This window comes from Urocitellus parryii, chromosome 9, assembly GCF_045843805.1.
Source record: "Urocitellus parryii isolate mUroPar1 chromosome 9, mUroPar1.hap1, whole genome shotgun sequence".
In the NCBI taxonomy this organism is placed as follows: domain Eukaryota; kingdom Metazoa; phylum Chordata; class Mammalia; order Rodentia; family Sciuridae; genus Urocitellus; species Urocitellus parryii.
This window is the reverse complement of record NC_135539.1, coordinates 142,638,715-142,666,185: the sequence shown is the minus strand read 5'-3', so window position 1 is coordinate 142,666,185 and position 27,471 is coordinate 142,638,715. Positions and strand designations below refer to the sequence as shown.

The window sequence follows — 27,471 nt, the reverse complement described above, 5'->3', positions numbered from 1 at the left end:
TTTTTCATCATAAAATGACAGAAAGGGTTTAGCATCTTCACCACCCAACCCTTTGTTAGTTCTTCTGATCTGCCTGCTGCTTCACACCAAAAAAAGCAAATAACCCAATTGATGAATGGGCAAAGGAACTGACCAGGCACTTTACAGAAGAAGAAATACGAATGACCAACAAATATATGAAAAATTATTTAACAACTCTAGCAATTAGAGAAAAGCAAATTAAAGCTACACTGTGATTCCATGGTGATTATTAAGAGTACAAGTAACAATAAATGTTGGCAAGGATGTACGGGAAAAGGCACACTCATACATTGCTGGTGGGACTGCAAATTTGTACAACCACTCTGGAAAGCAGTATGGAGATTCCTCAGAAATCTTGGAATGGAACCACCATTTGACCCAGTTTTCCCACTCATTTGTATATACCCGAAGGACTTAAAATCAGCATACTACAGTGATGCAGCAACATAAATGTTTATAGCAGCTCAATTCACTGTAGCTAAGCTATGGAATCAACCTAGGTGCCCTTCAACAGAGGAATGGATAAAGAAAATATGGTATATATACACAATGGAACTACTCAGCCACAAAGAATGATATTATACTGGTAAATGGATGGAACTGGAGACTATCATGCTAAGTGAAATAAGCCAATTTCAAAAAACTAAAGGTCCAATATTCTGTAGGATATGTGGATTCTAACACACAATAAGTAGGGGGCAGCGAGAGTAGGTAAGAATAGAAGTCCATTGGATTAGACAAAGGGGAATGAAGGCAAGGGATAAGGGATGGGAATAAGAAAGACAATTGAGTGAATCAGACAGAACTTTCCTATGTTCATATATAATACATGACTGGTGAAACTCTACGTCATGTGCAATTAACTACAAGAATGGGAAGTTACACTCCATATATGTATAATATGTCAACTATACTCTATTGTCATATATATATATAACAAAAACCAATAAAATTTTTTTAAAAAAAGAATAGCACTGTAACTTTGTAATTCCCTTCCTATCCTTGATACCCTTGTCATAAAAAATAAAGAAAGAAAAAGGCATACTGTCATGTGTCACTTAACCATATTATCTATTCTGATAAACGCACTGCTAAGTGATATCACGGCACTAAGGTAAGAGCCAAGGCATATTGAAGTAATTGAAACCTAAGAAGTGGCAAGAGGTGAGCCTACTAAAATAGGTTAAGTCAGATGAATAAGGGTGTTATGTACTCCCCCAAAGAGCTAGTCTGTTTTCTCCAGCAGACAATGGGAAACCACTGTAGGTTTAAGAGGATGGAGATGTGCTCAGATTTCCATTCTACTGATAAGCCTCACTCTATTGGCAATATCCAGAGTAGAAGGAAGCAATCTTGGGTAAGGAGTAACCTATCAAGAGTCATTAAAGAACATTAACTTTAGAAGTAGGCAAATTGGCCAGTAACATATTTAAATGCTTTTACAAGTTGAACAGGATCCTATGCTAAGCTGCAATGGGAATTGTAAGGAAGGAAAGGCTCTCAAAGATGTATAGAAATCAGAAGTAAGAAGACTTAAATATCAGGTAGATGTGAGAAATGGGGGGTAATCAGGTTGAATCCAGGATCATTTTCAGATTGATGGTAATAGAGAAAAGTCAGAGCTAGAGATATACCTGCATTTCACCTATAAATAAGTAGCAGGTGATTATATGGACATGGACATGGACATGGACATGGACATGAACATGGATGGGACTACCCAGGGAAAGTACAGAGAAAAGGATATGCACAGGACATGCTTTAAGAAAAAGATGTAGCCATGGAAGTAGGTCACTGAAAAGATGGTGGCAGTCATTGAGATGGGGAAATCCAACCACCTTGATGATCACTCACAGAAATCTTGAAGTCATCCCTACCAACAGAGACAAAGATTACAAGCCAAATGTCCAAATACTGAATAAATGTGGGGTTTGTGACCTGAAGAATGTAAATGAGGACAATGTATGGCATGGCCTTCCAAGAAGGAGCTGTTCTGTGAAAGCGTGGAGATTTTCAGAGGGAGATAAAGTATTGATGCTACATCATGACCCTATGACACAGGAATATTCAAGAGTGAACAGCCTACACAAAAGGGCTAACAGGAAATGGAAGCCCTTGGAGAAGAGTCAGATTCCAACTAAAGGAAAGGTGAAAGGGCGACTTGGAAGCTCTCTATTATGACACTGTGGACACAAGAATGTTTGTTTACAATGAAACTTGGCTTCCAGAAGGACCAGTATAAAGGGTCTGATAACAGATAATGATCATCTGACTAAGGGAAAAGGGAATACACAGCAACAAAGGAACAAATATTTGTGTAGACAATAATTAGAAGGGCTCACATTTGTGGCATTCCGAAGGCTGAAGAGTTTTATAATGCACAGATGGAATTAACAAATTTCAAGTTTCCAAAAAAACTCTACAAATTTATACTATGTGGTGTTCCTAAAGTGTTGTTTTTTTTTTTTTATGTGCTACAAGGCTTTTGTGATAAACAAGCAGCATCCCTATCATGGGACATTTGACACCATGCTATGAAAACACTGGAGGTAGACACATTAAATGCATGTAGCCCTTGTAGCACGTTAAGCTATACATACTATCATGATCCTCATTCTTCAGATGAAAAAACAAGTACCGAGGTAGAATGTTCAGAGTCACATGCATAGAAAGTGCCATAGCTGCAAGCAATCTGGCCATAGACACTGCTCTAAAGTGTAAGCCTCTGCCTCTACATAACATGGAAACAGGGAGATTTCATATAGGAGAAAACTTTCAAATTTAAACATGTCACTGTTGAGGTAAAACTAAGGGCACTTTGTCAGCATTTCCAGGATCACACCTATTGAAGATGGGTTGAATGTTCACTGTTTCCTGTTGTCCCTGTTTTCAGAGATGAAAATGCAAGTGACCCACGGAATAGAAATTCAGGAACCAATGATTTTTTGAAGGAAAAAGAAGGCACCAAAACCAAAGAAAAGGACTGATGGAATTACAGAATACTGGAGCCAGCTCTGCCTAACTGCCACTCACAGGCCCCTTCTGTGTCACATTCAGCCAATGAGAATATGACCCCAGGGAAACGGAACTCTGCCCCGAGAGATGCCCCACCTCCCTTCTACATCCTCTGGAATATTTCTGTCTTTGTTTTGCCTACTGGGTATGAAAATTTAAAAAAACAAAAAAACAAGTGTCCAATGTCATAGAAAGATACTGCGCTTTTTCCCAGTGGTTTTTCAGTTTCTTTGGAGAAGTTGTCCCATTTCTCTGTTCTTTACTTGGACATTGTGAATATTTTTCTTGCCATTCCCAAGGGAGAAACACCATTTTATCATGGGATTGGAGTTACTTTATTTTTTGATAAAGCTAAGTAGATAAGTTTTATTTTCATCAAATTACTTAGAAAATGTCTGGTTAGATACATTGGATTGCTTTCCCAGTAGTAAGCAGACATATTTACCCATTATATATACTTAGAAGAGATAAATACAAATACTTCCAAATTTATCAATATTGAAAACCTATAATAATCACATTCATTTCCTCTTCTATCACTTACATACAGTATGTCATTCTTATGTATTAAGAACATACTGTAACTATCAACCATTAATGTCACAGAAGCAGACAGGGCTGTGGAAGACAATAGAGCATTACATAAGAACTGTCTGACAACTCCCAGTTGTTTAGAGTTCAAATGATTATTTATGCATCTGATAACCTGTTTTATTTTTCTCATTCTGATAAAATTACTATTCTACTCTGTCATTCAGTGAAGAGTTTTCTTTAAATTTTAGACAATGGAAGGAAAGATAGGTAAGTTTTTTTAACAAATGAAATCAGACATTATATAACTGAGAATGATTTAAAAAAATTACCTGGAAAGCATCATCATTTTAAGTTTAGTTATAGTAAATCCAGCTTTGTTTATTATTTCAATTATTTCTCCAGCCTTTGTTACTGCATCTGGTTTAATCAGGGCTAATGTTCTGTAAATAAATAAATAAGGAATAAATTTGAAAATAAACACAGTTTTTCAGGTTTTTTTAAAAAACACCCAAGGAGTGGTAGTTTCCTTAACAATCATCCCAGACTGGGCTGGGATTGTGGCTCAGCGGTAGAACACTCGCCTAGCACGGGTGGGACCCGGGTTCGATCCTCAGCTCCACATAAAAATAATTATAAATTCTTCTTCCGACTCTTTATTCATATAATGAGTGATGCACAAAGAGCCCAATGTCCTCTCACCCAACGATGTATACAAATAGCAAGCACCATGCCAACTTTTATGCTTCCTTCCAAGAGCATAAAACAGAGCAATGTACTCTCTGAAGTCTATGAATTAACAGAATTTTGGAGATGGACATAATCTCAATGTTACTTTACTGATGAGGAAACTAGGCCTAAAGAGGTAATACGGAAAAGTCACACAAATGATTAGTTTCATCTTCAGGACAAAACACACAGCTCAAAAGACTCCTAGGTCTGTACTCTTTACCCACAATAAATAGTGTTACTATTATTAAATAGGTGCACCATCACCAAATCTGCAAGAATAACATTTGCAAGTATAAGATAAAAACCTGATCAGTTGCAATAACTCAATCTACATGATAAAGAATTGCTGCTACTTCCACTTCATTGTTCTGACAATATTGGCATTAATTCAAGGAATCCATACAGGAGAACAGTTTTCATAGTAAGCTATTTTTATCAACAAAAAGAACATAACATAAAGGCTGGGGATATGGCTCAGTGGTAAAGCACCTCTGGGTTCAATCCCTGGTACCAAAAAAATAAAGTCTTTGCTTTTTATTTCACCTTATTTAACCGTTATAAGCCAACCTAACCTAAAAATTGCATTAAACTCGAATATTTCATAAACCCTAACTCTTAAAATATAAGATAATAACAGTCATCAATTTCTTTTTTAAATTTTTTAAAATTATTTAATTAGTTTATTTTAATTAGATACATACAACAGAATGCATTTTGATTCATTGTACACAACTGCAGCACAACTTTTCATTTCTCTGGTTGTACACGATGTAGTTGTGCCACATGTGCAGTCATACATGTACCTAGGGTAATAATGTCCATCTCATTCCACCATCTTTCCTACCCCCATGCCTCTTCTCCCCGCTTCCTCCCCTATGCACAATCAAAGTTCTTTCACTTAAAAGTCATCAATTTCTGTGAACAAGAAGCAGCATGAATCTAAAACTGGCCTGGGGAAGTAGCTCAGTGGTGGAGCACTTGTCTAACATATGCAAGGCCCTGGTTTGATTCACAGCATCACAGATAAAAAAATTAAAAAGTCTAAAACCAACAGAACCTTGCTGGGACTGAGAATTCAGTCTTCTTTGGGATGCTCCTTTTATAATAAAGTCCTTAGCCTTATCTTCAGCCTTTACTGCCCTTTGGCTGGTCTCTTCAGATGCCACCAAGGAGGCCTCAGACTTTTACCAACTCACCTAGGATTACAGGGGTGGACCTCTCCCAGCATCTTTTCTACATTTTATTTGTTTGTTTGTTTGTTTATTTATTTATTTTTGGTAACAGGGATTGAACCCAGGGGCGCTTAACTATTGAGCCACATCCCCAGCCCTTTTTATTTTTCATTTTAAGACTGGGTCTCACCAAGTTTCTTAGGGCCTTGGTAAATTGCTGAGGCTGACTTTGAACTCGTGATCCTCCTGCCTCAGTCTCCTGAGTCACTGGGATTATAGGCATGCACCACCAGACCTGGCAAGCGAAGTCTAAATTTATGGTTTATTTTATGTTTTCTTTGTGAGCGTAAAGTGTGTGCTTCCCTCGTGAATAAAGGAAAACATCCTATCATAAGGCAGCCTGTGATATGGACTAAATTCATTTATCATTTATTAATTTCAATGTTTTTTAATTCATTCATACACTATTATATATATCCCAATACTATAATGCTGCTTAAATATAGCTAAGGCTTTGGATTGGCAACAATGACAAAGTTACTCAGAGCAATCCCTATACTGAAAAACTAAAACAAAAAAGTGAAGGGCTGGGGTTGTGGCTCAGAGCACTTGCCTAGCATGTGTGAGGCCCTGGGTTCAATCCTCAGCACCACATAAAGACAAATAAATAAAATAAAAGTACTATAACCATCTACAACTAGAAAAAAAACCCTTTTTTAAAACAGTGGGTAAGATACTTTTTAAACATTTTTTTCAAAGTAAAGATGAATTAACTAGTTAGTAAGTAATTACGAGGGCAATTTTTAAAAAAAAAAATAGGGTGCCAGGAAAGTGAGAATGAAAGCAGCTTTTGACTTGCCAGTATTTGTATGACAAATTTCAACTTTAATCTATACTACATTACTAGGAGAGGGGAATGGAATCCAATAGGTTATCCTCCCTAAAATAATTTGGGACCCATAGCTATAATATGAATGTAAACCAAAAGCACATGTTCACATCACATAGGCACTTCAGAACTTAATTTCTGAACCTGGATAATGGTCAGATTGCTAATGCCTACAGGAAATAGGCAGAAGCAAGACAATTCTTCTCAGGGAGAAAATTCTCTTATTTCTGTACCTCCACTATTTAATATATAGACAGTGCACACATACACAACACCCCCTGCACACAAACAGCAGCCATCATCATAAAGATAACCACACATACAGTCACACACAGGAAAAGAACAACAGAGAGAGAACCAAAAGAAACAACACGAACAGAGAAACCTACAAATACTTCATGTACTGAATTTACCTATCCTCAATCAGTTAATAATTTGAAGGGAAAAGTGGAGACTAACAGAGTTCAAAAGATGATAAAAAGATGATTTAAGGTACAAGGTATTTAATGTGAAGGAGGAAAAGAAGAGAAATAAGAGATTTCCAAAGGAGGTAAGTATATGGGTAAAGTTCGGTTCCCTTCTGGATGTTGGGTTAAAATACAAATAGGACAAGGAATCCCTATTATTCCAAGACTGTGATTAAGTGAATATGAAGCTTAGGAGGTTCAAAAGGAGGTTTCTCAATAAAAGAGAATTAATTCAATTTTGAATTTGTTTAAGTATCTATGTGAAGTCCACATGAAAAGACACAAAAAAATTTATAATATTTGGTTTTGCAGCTGGGCTGATAATATAATCTTGGAAAGCAACATACAGTTGAAGTCATGGGTATATGTGGAAGATCAACCTTGCATGTGACTGAGTCACACTCCCTGGCTGGATGCTGAGGAGCTCAGTCGCAGAAATGTGACAGAGCTTTCCCCACCCTTCTTGGGTTCCAGGGAAGGTGTCTCATGCATGGGTGTGTCTTGCTACAGCCCCGTGGGTGGAGCTATGCTCACCTGTTCCTCTGTAATATAACCCCTTACCCTGTTTGGGATAGAATGTTCCATGGAAACACCTTTTGTGTGTCCCCTTATCTTACTGTGCCCTTGGGTGTGGCCTACCCAGGTGTCAGTCAACCTGCTGACAGTGGACATCATGAAGATAGACTCAGCCCCCTGAAACCTGACGCCTTGCCTCATTTGAATAGCTTCTCCTCAATAAAAGGGGTCTGCCTGTGCGTGCATGCATGCATGCATGTGTGTGCGTGTGTGTGTGCGCGCGTGTGTATGTGTCTCTCTCTCTCTCTCTCTCTCTCTCTCTCTCTCTCTCTCTCTCTCTCTGAGGACCCTTAAGGTCAGAGGAGCCAACCGTCACAGCGACCCCAAAGAAAAAGGTATTTCCGCCTCTTGTGTGGTTATTTTGTGCATCCCAGTTAGCCCAGTTTATCCGGAGTGACCCCTGAGCCTTTTAGTCAAGAACAGAAACCAGGCAGGTATACACAGAATCCCCTCAAAGGGTGCACAGATGAGGAAAAAAGGTCCTCAGACAGAAACCTGGGGAATACCAGCTCTATATTTTAGCACCCTCTTTTAAGAAGACGTCAGACTGACAAAGAAATAGCCAGAAAAGCAGAGGTGAAAGCAAGAGGCACACAGGGCAACAGCAGCCAGGGGAGAGAAAGGGATGCTTTCTACATTATTCTACACTTCACTGCTCCAGTTGGGATGAGGGAAGGAAAGAGGTCCATTTTTAGCATTTATTCATTTCAATGTCTTTTAATTCCTTCATACACCATTATATCCCAATACTATAATCCTGCTTACATATAAAATACCTGAACCCCAAGGCTAGTTCAAAGTTTAAATAGCCAAGATTTGATGACATTGTTTCCATAAATTTTATTCAAATATATATCTGATGACATTTGCAAATCTCCAAATATAAAAAATGTAAAAAAATGAATCAAATTCCAATACCAGATAATGTATGTTCATCCATAAGTATTCTTAAACGATGTAAGTCTTAAAAATAAAGTACTATTTCAATAACTTTAAAAGTGTTATCTATAAGGCATATTTAGGCTAAACAAATACTTGGAATTCTTGGGCTGTGTTAAAAAATTCAAAAGGTAATTTGGGTCAGTCACCCTGCCTTCAAGAAAAGTGCTCTTAAACCCTTGGAGAGCAATGGTCTCATCTTAAATACAGCTTGCTATTTACCCACATTTCATTTCAGGGCAATGAATCATATCAGTACATCTCCATGAGAACAAAAGAATTCATACCATTATTTTGTTTTTGCTATGATCATAGCAAAAGCAAAATAATGGTATGAATTCAAATAATTGGGCTAATAACCTTTATCCATGTGATAAAGTGTTTATGAAAGACAATAGAAATGTGAATCAAATGTCAGATTTCTTCAAAGGGAACTGAAAACTTGAGGATAATCTGTGAGCTAAATTTAATTATACTGAATTATTTGGATCATTGCTTCACAATTAGCTAATGGGCTCCGTGGAGAGCAACTTCACCCATCCCCCTCTCTACAGGTTTACTCCAGGAAGAAAGGTGCTGGGTATGCAGTTAGCTCATTAACTTTTCCTTGATGTTTATACTAAACTGAAAATTAGACTCAATTATAATTATTATGTAGAAGATGTTTCTCTGGGACCCTGAGAGGTATACATGTTTTTCCACATGCCTACTTTTATGCCATTGAAATAAAACAATATATTTTTGAAACTCTTGGATTTGGAAATTAATTTAAACCACCCAAAAGATTGCTGTATTTGCTACCCACAGGCAGTTAGGAAAGAATCAGAAGAAAAAAGTGGTGAATCAATTTAAATCAGTAAAATATATAATAAAAATACTTTGATGATTTTTGGAGCTTTTCATGCATATACTTCTACCATTGATCCCTATTTTTTTTAATATTTATTATTTAGTTATCGGCAGGTACAACATCTTTGTTTGTATGTGGTGCTGAGGATCGAACCCGGGCAGCACGCATGCCAGGTGATCGTGCTACCGCTTGAGCCACATCCCCAGCCCCTGATCCCTATTTTTAATTACCCCAACAGTCACACCACAAATGCAAAAAAAAACCTCTCCAAATAATATAAAATATAAGTCATAGAACTCAAAGCCAAGAAAGATATCCAAAGAATTAAAACTTCATTTCAAATATATTTAATTCTAGTCTCTAAAAGTTGCAACTCAGAAGTAGAAGCTGAAAATTAAACTGTCATTATGGTAACAATGAAACCAATATTCAGAAGACACACAATATCAAAAGTTCTTATTTCCTATAAAGCCAGCTTTTTAGCTATAGTTCCAAACTGTTCTATGTCTTCTAAACCAAAACTGAGGAAAATCAGAATGACAAATATAGCTTTGATAAACAAAAAGAAGACTGAAGAGATGCATGTGGAGGACACTGGACTGCTGCTTCTGTACATCGTTTGGATAAGGGTCTGCCAACATTCCCCACCTGCGGCACAACTGGGAACCTTTAAGAAAGACCTAGTGGGAGGGCTTGAGGTCAGTGGAGGCGAGTCCTCAAAGACTATAGTAGGACCGCAGGCCCTTCCTCTTCCTCTCTTTTCTTCCCAACCCTGAGGAGAATGGCCTTCTTTTCGGATTGCTCTCACGGCGATGTGCTGTGCCACCACAGGCCTAAAGCCATGAGGCCAATTGGCCAAAAGCTGAAACCTTTCCTCTTTACAGGCTGATTTATCTAAGGTATGTAGCAGGAAGCTGACCACACAAGCAACATGCTATGGGAGTGATGAAGAGAGGAAGCAGGAATGGCCGCCAGCTGGAAACATCCTCCTGACACAGCAGCTATTTTCAATAATGTGATTATTCATAATTTTTGTGGGATATATCCTATAAATAATTTAGCATTGTAGGTATCACCACAACAGTCCTTAGGGATACATCTGTGAATAAGAAAGGCAAACTAGTTTCCCTGTACCACAATGCCTGAATATGATTTCTTTCTCTCTTGTTTTTTTTTCCTTTTTACAACACTCAAAGTCTTTCTTTAATTGCTCAGATATTTATTGGACATGTTATTTCTGTGAATAAAGCTCAAGAATAAACAACATTAGTGACAACCTAAACAAGAACTTCCTTGTCAACTAGATCAAAGGAGGTCACAATTTAAAAACAGGAAGGAAATAGAAAAAGAATGGATAAATTTTATCTTGTTCTTTATTAATTCATTTACTTAACACAGTTCAGGTGTCTGCAATGTGTAAGGAGATGTGCTAAGTGCCAAAGGAGACACAAAAATGAACTAAGACAGCATAAAGCAACTATCTTCCAGGTCCTACCCATGTTCCTCTGGTTGAATCCTGACATTCCTGATTCAGACTGACTTTGGGCTTAAATCTGGTTTCTACTGTGAACTTCACCAAGCTACCTAAGATCACTAAGCATCAACTTCCCAGTCTACAAGTGGAGATGATGTCGTGGGGCTAAATCAGATGAATGCAAATCATTCAAGACTGTGCCATATATAACAATTAGCAGCCACTGCATGCTCCCATCACTGTCACTCCATTTCTTTAACCATGCACATTCCTTCTTTTTTGGGGGTAGAGGTGGAGGTACTGGGGATTGAACTCGGGGCCACTTGACTACTGAGCCACATCCCCAGCTGTATTTTGTATTTTTTAATGTAGAGACAGGGTCTCATTGAGTCGCTTAGAGCCTCGCTCTTGCGGAGACTGGCTTTGAACTCTTGATCCTCAAGCCTTAGCCTCCTGAGCCACTGGGATTACAGACATGTGCCACCGTGCCTGGCTTGCACATTCCTTCTTTGTTCTTCACACCTACTGTTCCTAACTTAGATTGCTATCTTACAAAATAAACATTCACAAAAATTGAACCACCACATTATCCAGGCAGAGCCACAGGCTTCTCCCAGTATAAGATGTACAATTTCTTGCCTTCTACCCCTGCTTATGCTCCTCCATTTAGCCAGGACTCCACCCCACTTCATCTATCTGGTAAAAATTCAATCCATCTTTCATCATGGAGCCCAAACACCTCCACAAAGCCTTCCTTGCAATCCCACTACTTTACTTGCTTTGGAGTTCCCATTGAACTTTTTTTTTTTTTTAAAAGAGAGAGAGAGAATTTTTTAATATTTATTTTTTAGTTTTCAGTGGACACAACATCTTATTTTATTTTTATGTGATGCTGAGGATCAAACCCAGGGCCCCGCACATGCCAGGTGAGTGCGCTACCGCTTGAGCCACATCCCCAGCCCCGCATTGAGCTTTTAACACTTAATGCTTCTCTTTCCTCCCATAAGTCATGTTTTTCCTAAAACCAAGATTTTGTATATCAAAATATTCTTAATTCCAAGTGAGATGCATGTTATGAAAAATGATGGGCATATTAAAACTTTGTCTTTTTTTCCCCAGAAAATAATCACTGCCTAAGACTACGGATATCACTCTGTTATTCTAATTGAACACTAAATCACAGAATCTACTCCAAAATATTCTAAAAATGTCATAACATTTAACTGGCTCACTGAAAAATCTCCACATTGTGAAAACACAATAGAAACAGGAAATATGGTACCAAGCCTCATGCATACTGTTTTGAATGAAAAAGAAGGTTATATAATAATTTTCTTACTTTTCTTTCCTACTGCCCAGTTGACGAGCTGTATATTGATCACCATAGTCAATTAATACTAGTTGTCGAGAAAAGATATTTACTTTGTTGCCTATAAATAAATCTTCTAAGCGCAGGTCATCATATTTGGTCCGCTTTAAAAACGTACGATGATTCTTCACATCATGCTAGAACCAAAAACAATAATACAACAAAATTATAATTATCAATAAAGAATGTTAACCTTATCATGAGGTAGAAATAATTCTTACTTCTAGAATATTAAAAGATAGGTTCTTGGGGGCTGGGGTTGTAGCTCAGTGGTAGAGCGCTCGCCTGGCACATGCGAGGCGCTAGGTTCAATACTTAGTACCACATGAAAATAAATAAAAAATAAATAAAATGAAGGTATTTAAAAAATGTTTTTTAAAAAGGTTATTTTTTGCTGCAAACATAAATCACAATTTTTTTTGAGGTGGAGGGTTCTGGGGATTGAACTCAGGGGTACTTGACCTCTGACCCACATCCTCAGCCCTATTTTCTATTTAGAGATGGGGTCTCACTGAGTTTCTTAGCACCTCGCTTTTGGTAAGGCTAACTTTGAACTCGCAATCCTCCTGCCTCAGGCTCCCAAGTCACTGGGATTACAGACATGCACCACCATACCCAACCCAAATCCCAATTTTGTATATTATAAATTCTGTACTTCCTAATCCAACCTAGTAATAACATAAAAGTGTCTTATTACACATATATCATTCTTAAACAAAGATTTGTTTATGGCCAAATTATTTCAACAAATTAGTCCTATGAAATCCCATGGAAGCCCAACATGCCCAAATTTCTATTTTCTTGCATATACATTCTTAATACCAAATAGACCTACTTCTTAAAGGGACAATGAAATGGTAAAAAAGGGCCCTCGATCCTCTTCAATTTGACTTTTTGCAGAGATTACAACTTTTAGTGATGATATTTGTGACCATGATACCTTTATCTATACTTATCAGTTATTGCTTAATCCAAAACATGAATAATTCTACTTAAGTTTTCTGATAAAAATATTCCAATTTTTTATATGAAAAATATAGGCATGGAACACGCTGGCTCCCACAGAGCCACTTGTTATTTTTTATTTATTTTGAGACAGGATCTCACTAAGTTGCCTTGAATCTGAGATTCTCCTGGCACAGACTCTGGAGTTGCTGGGATTATAGGCTGCACCATCTCTGCATGATAACTGTACAGAAGAACGGGATTCATGATGATGAGCTCCTATGTATAACTTACCTTGATCAGTATCTGCCCTCTGTCTGTCCCACTCTTCTTCTCCTTTCATCACCTCTGGGTGATCTGATCCACTTGTAAAGCATTAAATTCTTAACAATCAGATCTATCTCAGATCTTTCCTCCCTCCAGAATCATATTACTACTGCCTAGTGGCTTTTCTGACTTGGATGCCTTGGTAAATGTGACAGATCAAAAAAAACAAAAAACAAAAAACAGAAGTCCTGGTGTTCTCTCCCTGGACTTGAGTGCAACCCAAACTTTCCATCTAAACAATTTTTTTTAAAAAGAAAAAAATATATGTAAAAGCACGGAATGGGGGAGTATTGCCTAGCATGCATGAGGCCCTGAGGTTGATTCCCAGCAACACACACAAACAAAATACAGGCACAAAGTTATCTTCTTGTATCAGTATTATAATGAATAAAAAAAGAATTTATACACACAGAAGTATATTTTTTTAAAGCAACTATATAAAAGGTAACTCTATTCCTCTTCCTGTCTCACGTTCACCTGCTTTGCCTACATTCAAGTAAAGAAAGGTTCATTTACCATTTCAACAGATCCATCCCCTGGGTAAAACAAAAGCTCATAACGACGAAGAAGTGAAGCATTTGGATCATACCACTCTGCAATGAAAACGTATCTCTCACTATGATTCTGGAAAGAAAAACAAAAGAATTTTAGCACTGTAACATAAAACATAAGCACTTGTCATATAAAATGAAAGTGAGAATTTCCAAATATTTGCAACAAACCAATCTGCTACTATCATACTGAACTATTCTCCTTCCTAACAAAATATCATGCCCTCAGAAATATTTCCTGCTAATTTCTCACTGGATACCTTAGATATTTTAAAGATGAATTATGAACTTTCAATAGGCTTCATGACCAACCATCCAATCACCCTAAGTAAATTAACATTTTTTAGAGCATGAGTTCCTAATCCAACTACTGTAACAATTCAAGTCCTTCTGAAAGCAAGCTTATACAAATTAACAGTAAACTAATATGAGAAAAAAATCGAGAGATTCAATTACAGGATGTTTTAACTTTCCTAAACTTAAGAATTTAGGAATACTAGAATACTGTTGTAATTAAAATCATAGTAAACATTGTTTCTCTCCTTGATAATTTTACAACAGTATCTTTTTATAGAAATATAAGAGAATGTGTTAGTCCAGAACCTCTGAGAAACAGAAGCCAAGACAGGCTGAACATGCATTTTATTAAAGGAAATTCCTGTGAGAGGGACAGAAAGCCTGGGGGACCTGACAGATCACAACACAAATCTGACTGGACAACAGCAAGGAAGTCTCAAGGAACTCCCTGCTGTGCAGTCTAGGAGGGTTTCAGCAAGTTCACCTGGGAGTGCTCCAGTCAGCTATCTGTTAGAGGAGTGTTCCAAGTCCCAGGGAGGGGGCAGTTCTAGTATCCTTGCTCCTCTGTGTCACTGGCTGGGAGCAGCCCCAGGGACAGATCCAAAGCTCAGAAGCAGCAGTGCACTTCAGAGCATAACCATTGGTACCTTTGGTCACTTAAGCTTCCTACAGTTGGAGGTCTAAGAGGTACAATCTGAAGATTAATACAGAGAATAAAATTTTAAAGCAAGTCAGAGACTGGCCCCTTTTCCCTGACTATTATGAAGGATTTCCCACTGTGTATGTTAGTAAAAATAGTCCAGCTCCAAAGGTCTTTCATTATAATAAGCAAGTAGCTGCATAAGAAAGAAGGGATACGTGACTGTATGACCAATATGATTTTGCAACCTGTACACTCAGAAAAATGAGAAATTATACCCCATCTGATTCAAATGTATGATATGTCAAGATCATTGTACTGTCATGTGTAACTAATTAAAACAAATTAAAAAAATAAAATGCAGCACAAAAAAAAAAAGAAAGAAGGGAATTGAAGAGTTTTGTTGCTAATTTTGGATTTGCCATTTGATGATCTAGCTGGGTTCTTATTTTTTCTATTAGATTCATAAACTATAATGCAAATGAGCAGTTTTTAAGACACTTTTATTTTTTCCACAATTATCCAAAAAAACCACAATATCCAATGCTTATTAATCAAAACAAATGTAAAATAAGACACATTATCACATTTACATATATATATATATATATATATATATATATATATATATAGTAGATGGATATATACATGTTGTGTATATGTGTATACACACACACACACACACACACACATATATATATATATGTTGTAGATGGACACAATACCTTTATTTGTTTATTTTTATGTAGTGCTGGGGATCAAACCCAGTGCCTCACGCATGCTAGACAAGTGCTGTACCATTGAGCCACAACCTCAGCCCAAGACACATTATCACATTTTTTAATTATTTTTTTTTAATTTATGACACATTATCACATTTGCAAAAGTTTTTCTTCATGGAGTTTTTCATATTTATTCTAACAATTCAGGTTGTTTCAGTTTAGGTTTCACTATATTTTATCATTGCACTTTCCTTTTAATTAAAACTTTAAATATTTGTTGTTTATTTTTTAAAATCCATAGTAAAATATTTACTCAAACACAATTTAAATCTCTCTCTAAAATAAATAAAATTATAAAATGGAAAAAATGATGATGCATTTGAAAAACCAATATAGCAAATGAAAACTTGGTCATTCCATCTCCCCAAGTAGCCTTGCCACCAAACTTGTTGATCACTGTGAGAGGGACAGGGAAGCCTGGGGGATCTGAGGGATCACAACACAAATCTGACTGAAGAACAGCAAGGAAGTCTCAAGGAACTCCCTGCTGTGCAGTCCACAGAGGGTTTTTTCTGAGTTAGGTGGCAGAATTTTGCACAACACACTATCCAGAAAAGGTTTTAATACAAAGAAAATAAATTAAGGAACGAAGCATCTTTATAGCAAACCAATGCTACTTTCTGAGAACAACTAGAAAAGTGGGTACTGAAGATGCTGGAGAGTTTCCAAGGCAGCCAAGGTAGGAGGCACCAAGATCCAGGAGTCAGGAAGCTCACTTCAGGGAGCCCATCTTTGTGTTGCTTTAACCCTGAGGACTCTAAGAAGCTGGCAGAGGGCTCCTGCCAGGAGGTAGAGGAGCCGGCAGAACATCTAGCAATTTCACGGGGATAAGGACACTAAACCCACATGTGGGCCTTTCAAAGCAGCCGAGATTTAAGAGCAAAGACTCTGGAGAAAAAGGGAGCATGGAATAGTAAACTCAAGCCAGCAGAGCTTTTTGTAATCTCACAGTGATGAGGAAAGAAAAGTTAAAGAGTTTAAACTAAATAAAGAGTTTAAACTAACCAAAGAGAAGACCCCTGGTAAACACTCTAACAGTTTGTTGTGCCTCCAAGAAACTCACCCCTTAGGAGCATGGGTAAACTAGAGGTAAACTAACCCTTACAAAGTCTGAAAAAGAATTTTGTGTTCACTCAATGCTTATCCCCTGACCACACTGAGGTACTATTTCCCCATCCCACACCCCTGTGTCTCAAAAACTTCACAACCTTTCATTCCTAAAGACCAGCCTCCAGTGATAAACTACCAGACCAGACACACCCCCAAATAAGACCAAGAGGGAAAAGGAAAAAAAAAAAAAAAAAGAACAGGCAATAGAAAGAGTCCTGTGAATACCTATATCTATCCAACAAAGGCTTTAGAATAACAATGACAGGTGTAGAAAACACATGTCAGAATGGAGAATTTCACTAAGAAGCCAGAATCCATTTTCTAAGTGGAAATTCTAAAAATAACTGCCAATATATCATTCTGTAACTAGCAAAAATATCCTTCAAAAACTAAAGATGAAATAAAAAGTCATTTCTAGATAAAACAGAATCTAAGAAAATCCATAACCAATGTACCTACATTAAAAGAAAGTCTAAAAGAGGTTCTATTTTTTTAAAGATGTTTTTAGTTGTTGATGAACCTTTATTTATTTATTTATATGTGGTGCTGAGAATCGAACCCAGTGCCTCACACGTGCTAGACAAGCACTCTACCACTGAGCCACAACCCCAGCCCCCCTCTAAAAGAGGTTCTAAAGGAAGAAAGAAAATGTCACCAGTTGATTACAAGAGTTGAAGAAATTAAGAATATGGGAAAATAACTATGTGGGTAAATATAAATAAATGATTACACTAAATAACAATAATGTCTTATAAGGATATAAAATAAGTATAATTTGAATACATGTCAATAAGAATATAGAGGATGTGAGGCATTGACAATGTTCTTCAACTTATGAAAGCAAAGAAAGTATCTTCTAGATCAGTTGTTAACCTGTTCTCCCATCATTAAACTCCAATGCACATCAGTGAACAAGCAGTTCCCAAAAACAACAACAAATCAGGAATGTTCCCTGATACTTTTTATCCTCTCTTCTGTTATAATATCTTTCCTTCCTCTTACTCCTCACACTGGAAAGTACTTTTCAGAATATTTAATGAATCAGTAATAGGAAAGTCATTCAAATTTTAAGAAATAAATGATAACCTTGATCTTGACAATAACAATAATAATTTAACAATTTTTGGAGCACCTAGTAAGTGCCAGGTTCATTATATCATTATATGATTTTGTTCTCAAACTGATAATATAGATAATATCCCAATTTTACAGACATGAATAGTCAATTCAGAAAATTTGAATAATGGATTAAGGTTACACAACAAAATTCAAACCTTAGTGCTACAGATTTTAACAAAACCCAGGCTTTGTCCCATTAAATAGCACTACATGTAGAAAATTATGTAAAAGTCACTATTAAAGAGAGTATTGATTTAAGGGCCTAAACCAAAGATGAACCATATTAGTCACTCTCCCAAAAGACCAAGTTGCCAAGAAGTGGCCCCTTTGAAACTCTTTTCATTGTGGGCATTAATTGTTCTAATTTTGTCATAACATCAGGCAAAACAATATAAACAATTATTTTTTATCATAAAAGAAAAAAGTAGAGAGCAGTGGTATTCTAAAATCCTTTGAATTCTAATTGTGTGGTGCAGGGAGAACTTGCAACTCTAAAGAGGAGTCAAATAAATCGGATAAATAAACACCAAAAGAAAAGATAGACAATAACTATTTCCAGGAGCTTTCAAAACTTTTAAGCTCTTGAGAATGACTTTTGGAGTTTGGACCTAGACTTTCACAACACCACCTCTCTACAAAGAAAAAGCTTTGATATTATATTGAAAAAGTAGCCAATTCCTTCATCTATAACCAGACTTACTCAACAAGATTTTTAAAAATGGCCCACTGCTGAAAAGGGAAGCTGAGAATCTACTGAACTCCACTGGAAACAATTCTTTAACTTTTCATTGAGATTTTTTAAATTTTATTTTCCTTTCTTTTTTTCTGTTTAATTATAACCTTAATGGTGCATGGATATCTCTACTGTTCTCTTTCACTCTTCCTTTAATTATTTATTTACTTCTGTCTTCTCTCCTCTCCCATAATCATCACATCCTACATCACTTCTGTTCTCTCCCTGTCCACCATTCAAAACTATAAACACTTTTGCAAACTTACTCTTTTTTACGTAGGCAATAACTGATCATATCATTTCTGTTTATTGTGACATTTAATATTGTAGATGTCATAGCAGGAGCTATTTGGTTTAATACTGTTTATTGCTTGCATTGGTTGTTATTATTTGTTTCCCCCAAATGGTGAAGTACTGAAAACCTTCAGATACTGTATAAAACCACATGTTAGAAACTCTACTGCCTCAGATCCACACTATTAGATGGGTAGACACATAAAGAACATGACAAAACAAGGGAACAAATTACCCAAACAAAACCAAGATACTTCAATAAGAGAATCCATCAATACCATGGTGCAGGAAATGTCAGAGAAGGAGTTTAGAATGTATATAGTTAAGCTAATCTTCACGGTAAAGGACAGTGTAAGGAGTCAAATCAGATAGAAAATACAGGAAGTGGAAGATCTCTTCAATAAAGAGATAAAGATAAAAAATAAAAAATTCTCAAAATGAAGTAATTAATAAACCAAATTAAAAATTCAATGGAAAGCATAACCCACAGCCTAGACTACTTTGAAGACAGAGTTTTAGGTAATGAAGACAAAATATATAATTTTGAAAATAAAGTTGACTATAGAGAAAAGATGTTTAGAGACCATGAACAGAACAAGAAATATAAGATAACATGTAAAGACCAATTTTAAGGTTATTGGAATAGATGAAAGCTCAGAGATATAAACCAAAGGAATGTACAATCTTTTCAATGAAATAATAGCAGAATATCTCCCAAGCATAAAGAATGAAATGGAAAATCAGATACAGAAGGTTTGCTGGACCCCAAATAAATAAAATTCCAACAAACCCACACCAAGATACATATTATTATGAAAATGCCTAATGTATAGAATAAGGAGAGAATTTTAAGGCTGCCAGAGAAAAACTACAGGTCATATTTAGAGGGAAACAAATCCAGATCACAGCAGATTTTCAACCCAGACCCTCTAAGCTAGGAGTCTTTAGAATAATATATAACAAACTCTGAAGAAAAATGGGTGCCAGCCAAGAATACTGTACCCAGCAAAATTAAGCTTCAGAATTGATGAAATAAAAACCTTCCATGATAAACAAAATTTAAAAGAACTCACAACCAAAAAGTCTGCACTACAAAGCATACTCAATAAAATATTTCATGAAGAAATGAAAAATAAAAGTGAAAACCAGCAAAGGGAGGAAATATACTAGAAGAATAGTCAAGCAAAGGAGAAACTAATTCAAATTAAAAATCAGAAATAAAATGAGAGGGAATAAAAGTTGTTTATCAGTAATAATATTGACTATAAATGGCCCAAACTTATCAATCAAAAGATATAGAATGGCAGACTGGATTAAAAAAACAAGACCCAACAATATGCTGTCTCCAAGAGACACAACTCATAGGCTAAGACATCCACAGATTAAAAGTAAAAGAATGGGGGGAAAATATCAGTTACATAAATCTCATAAACAAGCAGGGGTTTCTATCCTCATATCAAATAAACTGGACTTCAAACCAAAGTTAATCAGAAGGAACAAAGGACATTTCACGCTGTCTTTGGGAATTATATCAACAAAACACAACAATCATAAATATTTCTGTCCCAAACAATGGAGCAATTACGTACATCAAACAATCCTTTCTCAAATTCTAGAATCAAATAGACCACAACTCGATAATACTGGGTGACTTTAATACACCTCTCTCACCATTAGATAGACTCTGCAAACAAAAACTAAAGAAAGAAAGTATAAAACTAAAAAATTCAATAATTTAGACTTAACAGACATATATACTGAAAACACTTTGTTCTCAATAGCACACAGATCCTTCTCTAAGACCATATCTTATGCCACAAAGCAACTCTTAGCAAATAGAAAAAGCAAACATAATACCTTGAATTCTACCAAATCATAATGGAATGAAAATAGAAATCAACATAAAATAAAAAATAGAAGCTACTCTAATATCTGGAGACTTAAGTAATATGCTATTGAGTAACCAGTGAATAAAGAAGAAATCAGGAATGAAATTTTAAAAAAATACTTAGAGGTAAATGAGAATAGAGATGCAACATATCAAAATCTATGGGACACTATGAAGGCAGTACTAAGAGGAAAGTTCAGTGCATTGAACTCATTCATTAAAAGAATAAAAAGTCAACAAATAAATGACCTGACATTGCATCTCAAAGCCCTAGAAAAAGAACAACAAATCAAAACCCAAAGTAGAAGATAGGCATTAATTAAAATCAGAACTGAAATCAATGAAATTGAAACAAACAAAAAATATTCATGAAACAAAAGTTGGTTCTTTGAAAAAATAAAGTTGATAAACCCTTAGCCAAGCTAGTGAAGAGAAAGGCAGATAACTCAAATTACTAAAATTCATAATGTAAAAGGAAATATCATGGCAGATACTATTAAAATACAGATGATAATCAGAAACTATTTTGAAAATTTATACTCTAGTAGAAAATCTTGAAGACATCAACACATTTGTAGAAACATATGACCTACTCAAATTCAATCAGGAGGACATAGAAAATTTAAATAGATCAATTTCAAGCAATGAAACTGAAGATTCCATCAAAAACCTATCAACAAAGAAAAGCCCAGGAGCAGACAGATTCCCAGCCAAGTTCTAACAGACCTTCAAAAAAGAACTTACACAAATTTTCCTCAAATTATTCCATGAAATGGAAAGGAAAGCACCCTTCCAAACTCATTCTATGAAGCTAGTATCACCCTGATACCAAAGCCAAAGATACATTAAGGAAAGAAAACTTCAGCCCAATATCTATGATGGACATAGATGAAGAAATTCTTAATAAATACTGGCAAACCGAATTCAAAAACATTAAAAAGATAGTGCACCATGATCAACTGGAGTTCATCCCAGGGATGCAAGTTTAGTTCACCATCAATAAACATAATTCAGTCCATTAATAGACTTTAAGACAAGCATCACATGATATCACAGTAGATGCAGGAAAAGAATTTGACAAAATTCAGTATCCATTCATGCTCAAAACACTAGAAATGCCACATCATTCTAAATGGAGAAAAACTGAAGGAATTCCCTCTAAAAACTGGAATAAGACAGGGATGCCCTTTTTCACCACTTCTATTTAACATAGTCCTTGAAATTATAGCCAGAACAAATTTTTAGACATTAAAAAAAATTAAAGTGATATGAATAGGAAAAGAAGAGTTTAAGCTATCATTATTTGCCAACACCATGATTCTATATTTAAAAGACCCACACAACTCCACTAGAAAGCTTCTCCTCCCCTCTCTTACAGGGTTCCAGCTTAAAGGCCACCTTTAAATTCCTAAAATAGATCAAATTCTTCTTACTTAATGGGTTTTGCCTAGAATCTCTTCCTCCTCCTTTACTTTTGCCTAGTTTCTATTTTATCCTCCAGACTCAATTCAAACATCTTTCCTCAGAAACACCTATATTGACTCACTAAGCTGAGCCAAGTTCACTGTTTTGAGCTATAATAGTAATATTGAATTCAGTCTCTGTCACCATGTCAAGAATTTTCATTTGTTTAGGTCTGTATCCTTGCCTGTAGCTTAAAATTACCTCTCCAATGAAAATGTAAGGTGCATAAGCACAAGGAGTCATGTCCACCTCTGCTTACCATGGAATTCCTAGTGCCTAGATCACAAAGTAAGTGAACGCAATAAATGTGGATACTACCCTTCAATTTTCCTATGTTTATAGCATTTCTCAGTTTTTAAAAATAGGCTTTTATTTTAGAACAATTTTAGACTTACAGTGTGTTCAATGTTACTGATCAGAACAAAGAGTTACAGTATGTGCCACACCCAGTTTTCCCTATTACAAACATCATACACTTGTAAAGTACATTTGTCACAATTAATGAATAGAATTGATACACTATTACTAACTAAAACCCATGTTATTTCCTACCTTTATATTAAATTATAGTCTTTTTATTTTAAAAATGTAACTAAAATTTCCTATCACGTATGAGTACACCAGTGAAATTTATAAGCGTTTATACCTAGAGTCAACGATAACTTAGCTAAGTTCATTTTGAATGACTGCTCTACCCCAATTTTGATACTGCCCTCTTTGACAAGATTTTAATAGATATTCCTCCAACTGTTCATTATCCTATTTAATAGAGATATTGCTGGAAAGCTGACATAATAATATAATAATGATAAGAACTAAATGATGTATTAAGAACTATGTAATGTTATGAACGACCAATAAAAAAAAAAAAGAACTAAATGAGTGATAATGGCTAAATCTTTTAACTTTCTCCAAAGCAACCTATTTTTAAAATTATCTTCACTTTTTTAACCACTTAAACTACACCATATAAATTAATATATCCAAAAGTCTTGAATTGACTATATTTGTAGACAGTGAGAAAGAGAAAAGAAAAGCTTCCTAGAACACCAGAATTACTTAATGTACGTAATATAAACATTTTTACATTATTACATACACATATATATTATTGAAAAGAATGTAAAGTCACACAAGTTGTAAGATAAAATAGGTAATTTTGAAGAAACTTCAACTATGCTGGAATCTCAGGTGAAACAGTATTTGAAGGACAACCAAGCTTTGGAAGAACTGAATCCCACTATGCCTCTCCTTGCCACTTTTTGAAGGGAAGACTCGGCTCTATAATGAATCAAAATAAACTAATAGTCTTTCCTATGTGCATGTACTTTTAAAAAAAGAAAGAACAGGGGCAGAGGATAAAGCTCAGTCCGTAGAGTGCTTGCCTCTCATGCATAAGGCCCTGGTTCAATCCCCAGCACCACAAAAAAGAACAAACACCAATCCAATCTTTCAGTTCAAAAGCAAATTTGCTAAGCTGTGCCACCAACTATAATTGTACTTTGGCCTTACACATTTCAATGTTACTGATCATAAACCATTCCACTCCTGATGATGATAAGGTAATCAAAAACTACCACTTGAAACTGCTGGCACTGCCAGCCAGTATTGCTGACCACAAAGAGTGTGCCATCATTTATTGGCAGCAAGTGGCACGGCCCTGAAATGCGTTTACAGAATTGGGAAGATATAAACAGTTTTCTCTGGTCAGGTGGAGACTACTTCAGAATGTTGAAGATCACAGTTCTAGAGTCAGACAGACCCTTGGGATTTGTGATGTTAGACACAGCAGTTAACCTCTCCAAATCTGTTTCTCCATCTGCAGAGGAGATGTACTTGTACTTTCCTTGTAGGGTAGCTGTGGGAACTAAATGACTTGGGGTACATGAAGCACTTAGGGTTTTCATTGCCCAAGTCTCCCACAGTAGTGATGCTGTCTTTGAAGTACCCCTAGGACTCTCAAGCTGCACTGTACACACACACCTCCATCACTGACCCTGTTCTGACACCCAAGAAGAGCAACCTTGATTCATAATGCCACAGCCTCTGCTACAGCTAGTCTAGGTAGTTTTTAAAGATCTTTGCAAAAAAAAAAATCAATACAAAGGAAAAGGGAATGATAGGCCTTTTGTGATAGGCCACAAAAGAGAAATGTAACTAAAATTATATTTATGAAAGCAAAACTGCTGAATATATTTACTTTATATATATTTTTACATATATACACATATATGTAGCATATATATGCATATATTTTGATATGAATATAGTTAATCTGTAATAAGTAAATTGTTTTAAAGGAATGAGAGTAAATTCAAATTCCTGCCTTTTAGAGAGCTCATACAGTAATAGATCTGTTTTTACTAAAAAACTGAGTAACAATTTTTTTCTTAAATTTTGTAATACCATTATTTTTAGAATTCTAATATCTACATTAATCAACACAAAATTACTGTCGCAAAGTACAGATGTTAAGAAATTAAATGCTGAGCTTTGGCTTCTGTCAGAAAGCAAAGATGTTATAATAACATAATTATTCAAATATATCAAAATAATAACAAAGCATTCACATTAATTTTAAAAGTCTATTTAGACATTACACTTATTAGGCACTTATTTGTCCAAAGGAGCTAATATAATATCATTTAGCTACTCTAACTTTCATAAATAATTATGTGGTTAGATTTCTACAACCATGCAGGAACCTAAGGATTATAGGAATGTTAATAAGAGTAGAATCGGAAGAACCTGCCAATTCCAGAGGCAAAGCAAAAATGATTTACATTTTATTTTTAAAAAGAATCAATATGTACAGATAAGAAGTTATTTCAGATCAAGGCTTCTCTGATATCAAAATAAAGCATGGAATTCTTTTCAAATAAATTATCTGAATCTCCATTTAATGGATCAGAAGTAAAGTAAACTTTTAGTCAAGAAATATTTCCAAGTAATTTCTTTTTTCTTGGTAGTAATAAGCCTAGGGGAGAGCAGGAAACACTGAAAATCCTATTCCTTTTCTAATCTCAAAGCAAGAAGAAGGGAATGGGCCTTCACCAGACACTAGATCATGGATTTTGCAGCCTCCAGAACCACGAGAAATGAACTTCCATTGTTTATGAGCCCAGACGAAGACACTACTTCTCTTGTAAACATACAAGGAAATAGCCTATGGTGCTACTAGGTGGGAACTATGTGGAACAGAGTTAAGATTCTCATAGAAAATTGGAGCAAAAAAAAACCCTTTTACTGAAATTACTTACCTAAAACATGGTCCAATTACAGAACCAAGATGACATTTCACTGAGATTAGCAGTTATACTCTAGCCAACAATATTAGTTCAAATGTACATCATTTGAATATTCATTTTCATATATTATTTGAACCCATGAGTCATAACTCAATGCTACTTAGAAGTTTTGATTTTCTTCATCAAGCAATGAAGTCCATAGTAGATTATTTTTTATAAAACACAAAAATTGCTGCAAGCTTTCTCCTTATATTTTCCCATTTGCCCAAGTATTGAGAATGAATCTCTGCAGCATCTCTCATTTCCCATGGCATGTCACAATTCAGCCATCTTCTACAAACTAATACAAGTTCAAATCTTCGTTGGATTTTTAAAATACCCAGTATTCCTCATTACTAGATAGCAGCAAATAAGCTCCATGTACTTTTATTACTTAACACAAAGAAACATTTAAGGTCTAAACAACTGTAAGAACATTTATATAGTTCATCTTAGTCCAATGCTCTACTTTACTCTCTTACTCTTCCAAGTTCTGAAGTGTTTAATTTTGATACAAACTAAAATATCCTTAGTTGAATCCTTTATTTATTGAGCAAAAGCTAAGAAAAACGAAGAAAAGGAGAAGAAGAAAATGTCTAAGATTTACCAAAATAAAAACCACTCACTCAGGATATAGTGAACCTTCTAACTGGACTGGCGTCAATATCATGCAGAAGTCAAATGCCCATGCTGTAGTTCCACTCAGGCTCGTGTGGTCCAAGGTAGCTGTCTGACCTCTGACAAATTACTTAACCTTTCTAGACCTCACTACTCTACAGGCCTATCATTAGAGTTAAATGAGTACGCTATTTAATATTGTGCTCAGCATATGGAGAGCCTGCTCAATAAATGGTGGGTGTTATTAGAGAACAAATGCAGGGGAGAGAAGTACTAGTAGCAGTAGTAGTAGTACAGTAGTTGCCCTGGTGTCATTAGTAACAAGGATATTCTCTGCTTTCCATTGTGAAGATGTATGTTGATACCCATTTTTTATATAAGACTACCATTTAAAAGAAAACAATCTCAAAAGAAAACCCTTAGAATACATACTGCTACTTGAGAAGGGAAAGAAAAAAAAAAGGAACTAGTTCTTATCTACTGACACATCCTAGGAAGAACTGGATGGCTCTTTCTGTATGAAGAGTTAAAATGAGTGCAGGCAAAGACTCTAAAATGATAGTAAATAACTGGCTCTTTAGTTTTCCTAGTAACATACCAAAAAAGTATCATGTCTCAGTTTTGAACATGCTGAAATAAAGTCTTAATGTTCCAGACCTGGATCAATGACATACCATATATCCTCTCCCTGTAGTTCTTCTAAACTCTCAGTTCCCTTAAAATCCTTATATATCTTTTTGTCAAAACACAGTTCAAACTTTAGCTGCTCGAGAAAATTGCTCAGGAGCCTCACAAATTAAAGACATTTTTTTTTTCAATGCTCTGAAACCTCCCTGCATTGACCGGAACCTTTGGAAGCATATTTATAGTTGTTCATATACATAGCTTACCTTTTACAACTGTAGTTTCTCAGAACACAAAATAAAAGCCATTCATATTTATATCTCCCAAAGTACCTTCCCCAACTTGGCACTCAGTCAACATCTGTTCAACACTTTAATCTCAGACTCATCTAAGAACTAACTGCAGCTGAAAATTACTTACACAACACCTAACACAAGTTTTTTACATGCCTATTTATCTGTTGCTAAAAGATTTTTAAGTTTTCAGGTTTTATTATTTCTGTATCTTACCACTACGCTTACACTTCTTAAAAGCTTTATCTTGCACATCTACTAATTTAGGATGTTACTCACTTGCTTGTCACTAATATGTTTCAAGTTGTTTTGATGTGTATCAGCCAAATCATATTATTTTTATTCAAACAAGCATACATTTAATCAATGAACAAGCAAAATAATACTTCCCAAGCTCCTACTAGGCCATTTGTCTAGTACAGCAACTGGGGTACCTTCCCCCAACCTCTACGAACACCAGGGAT

General features: G+C 35.6%; 1 protein-coding gene across 2 annotated transcripts in view; it reads right to left on the bottom strand.

The window, feature by feature from the left end:
* Window positions 1-27,471, bottom strand: part of Nme7 (NME/NM23 family member 7) — a 153,180-nt gene that overhangs the window by 110,017 nt on the left and 15,692 nt on the right. The window contains exons 2-4 of one of the 2 annotated variants that reach the window (XM_026405216.2): window positions 13,824-13,931; window positions 12,006-12,172; window positions 3,900-4,010 (exon numbers count right to left, since the gene is read on the bottom strand). In XM_026405216.2, the coding sequence (XP_026261001.1) occupies window positions 3,900-4,010; window positions 12,006-12,172; window positions 13,824-13,931 (386 nt within the window). The remainder of the gene's footprint in view (window positions 1-3,899; window positions 4,011-12,005; window positions 12,173-13,823; window positions 13,932-27,471) is intronic. The other variant, XM_026405217.2, reaches the window with a different exon arrangement.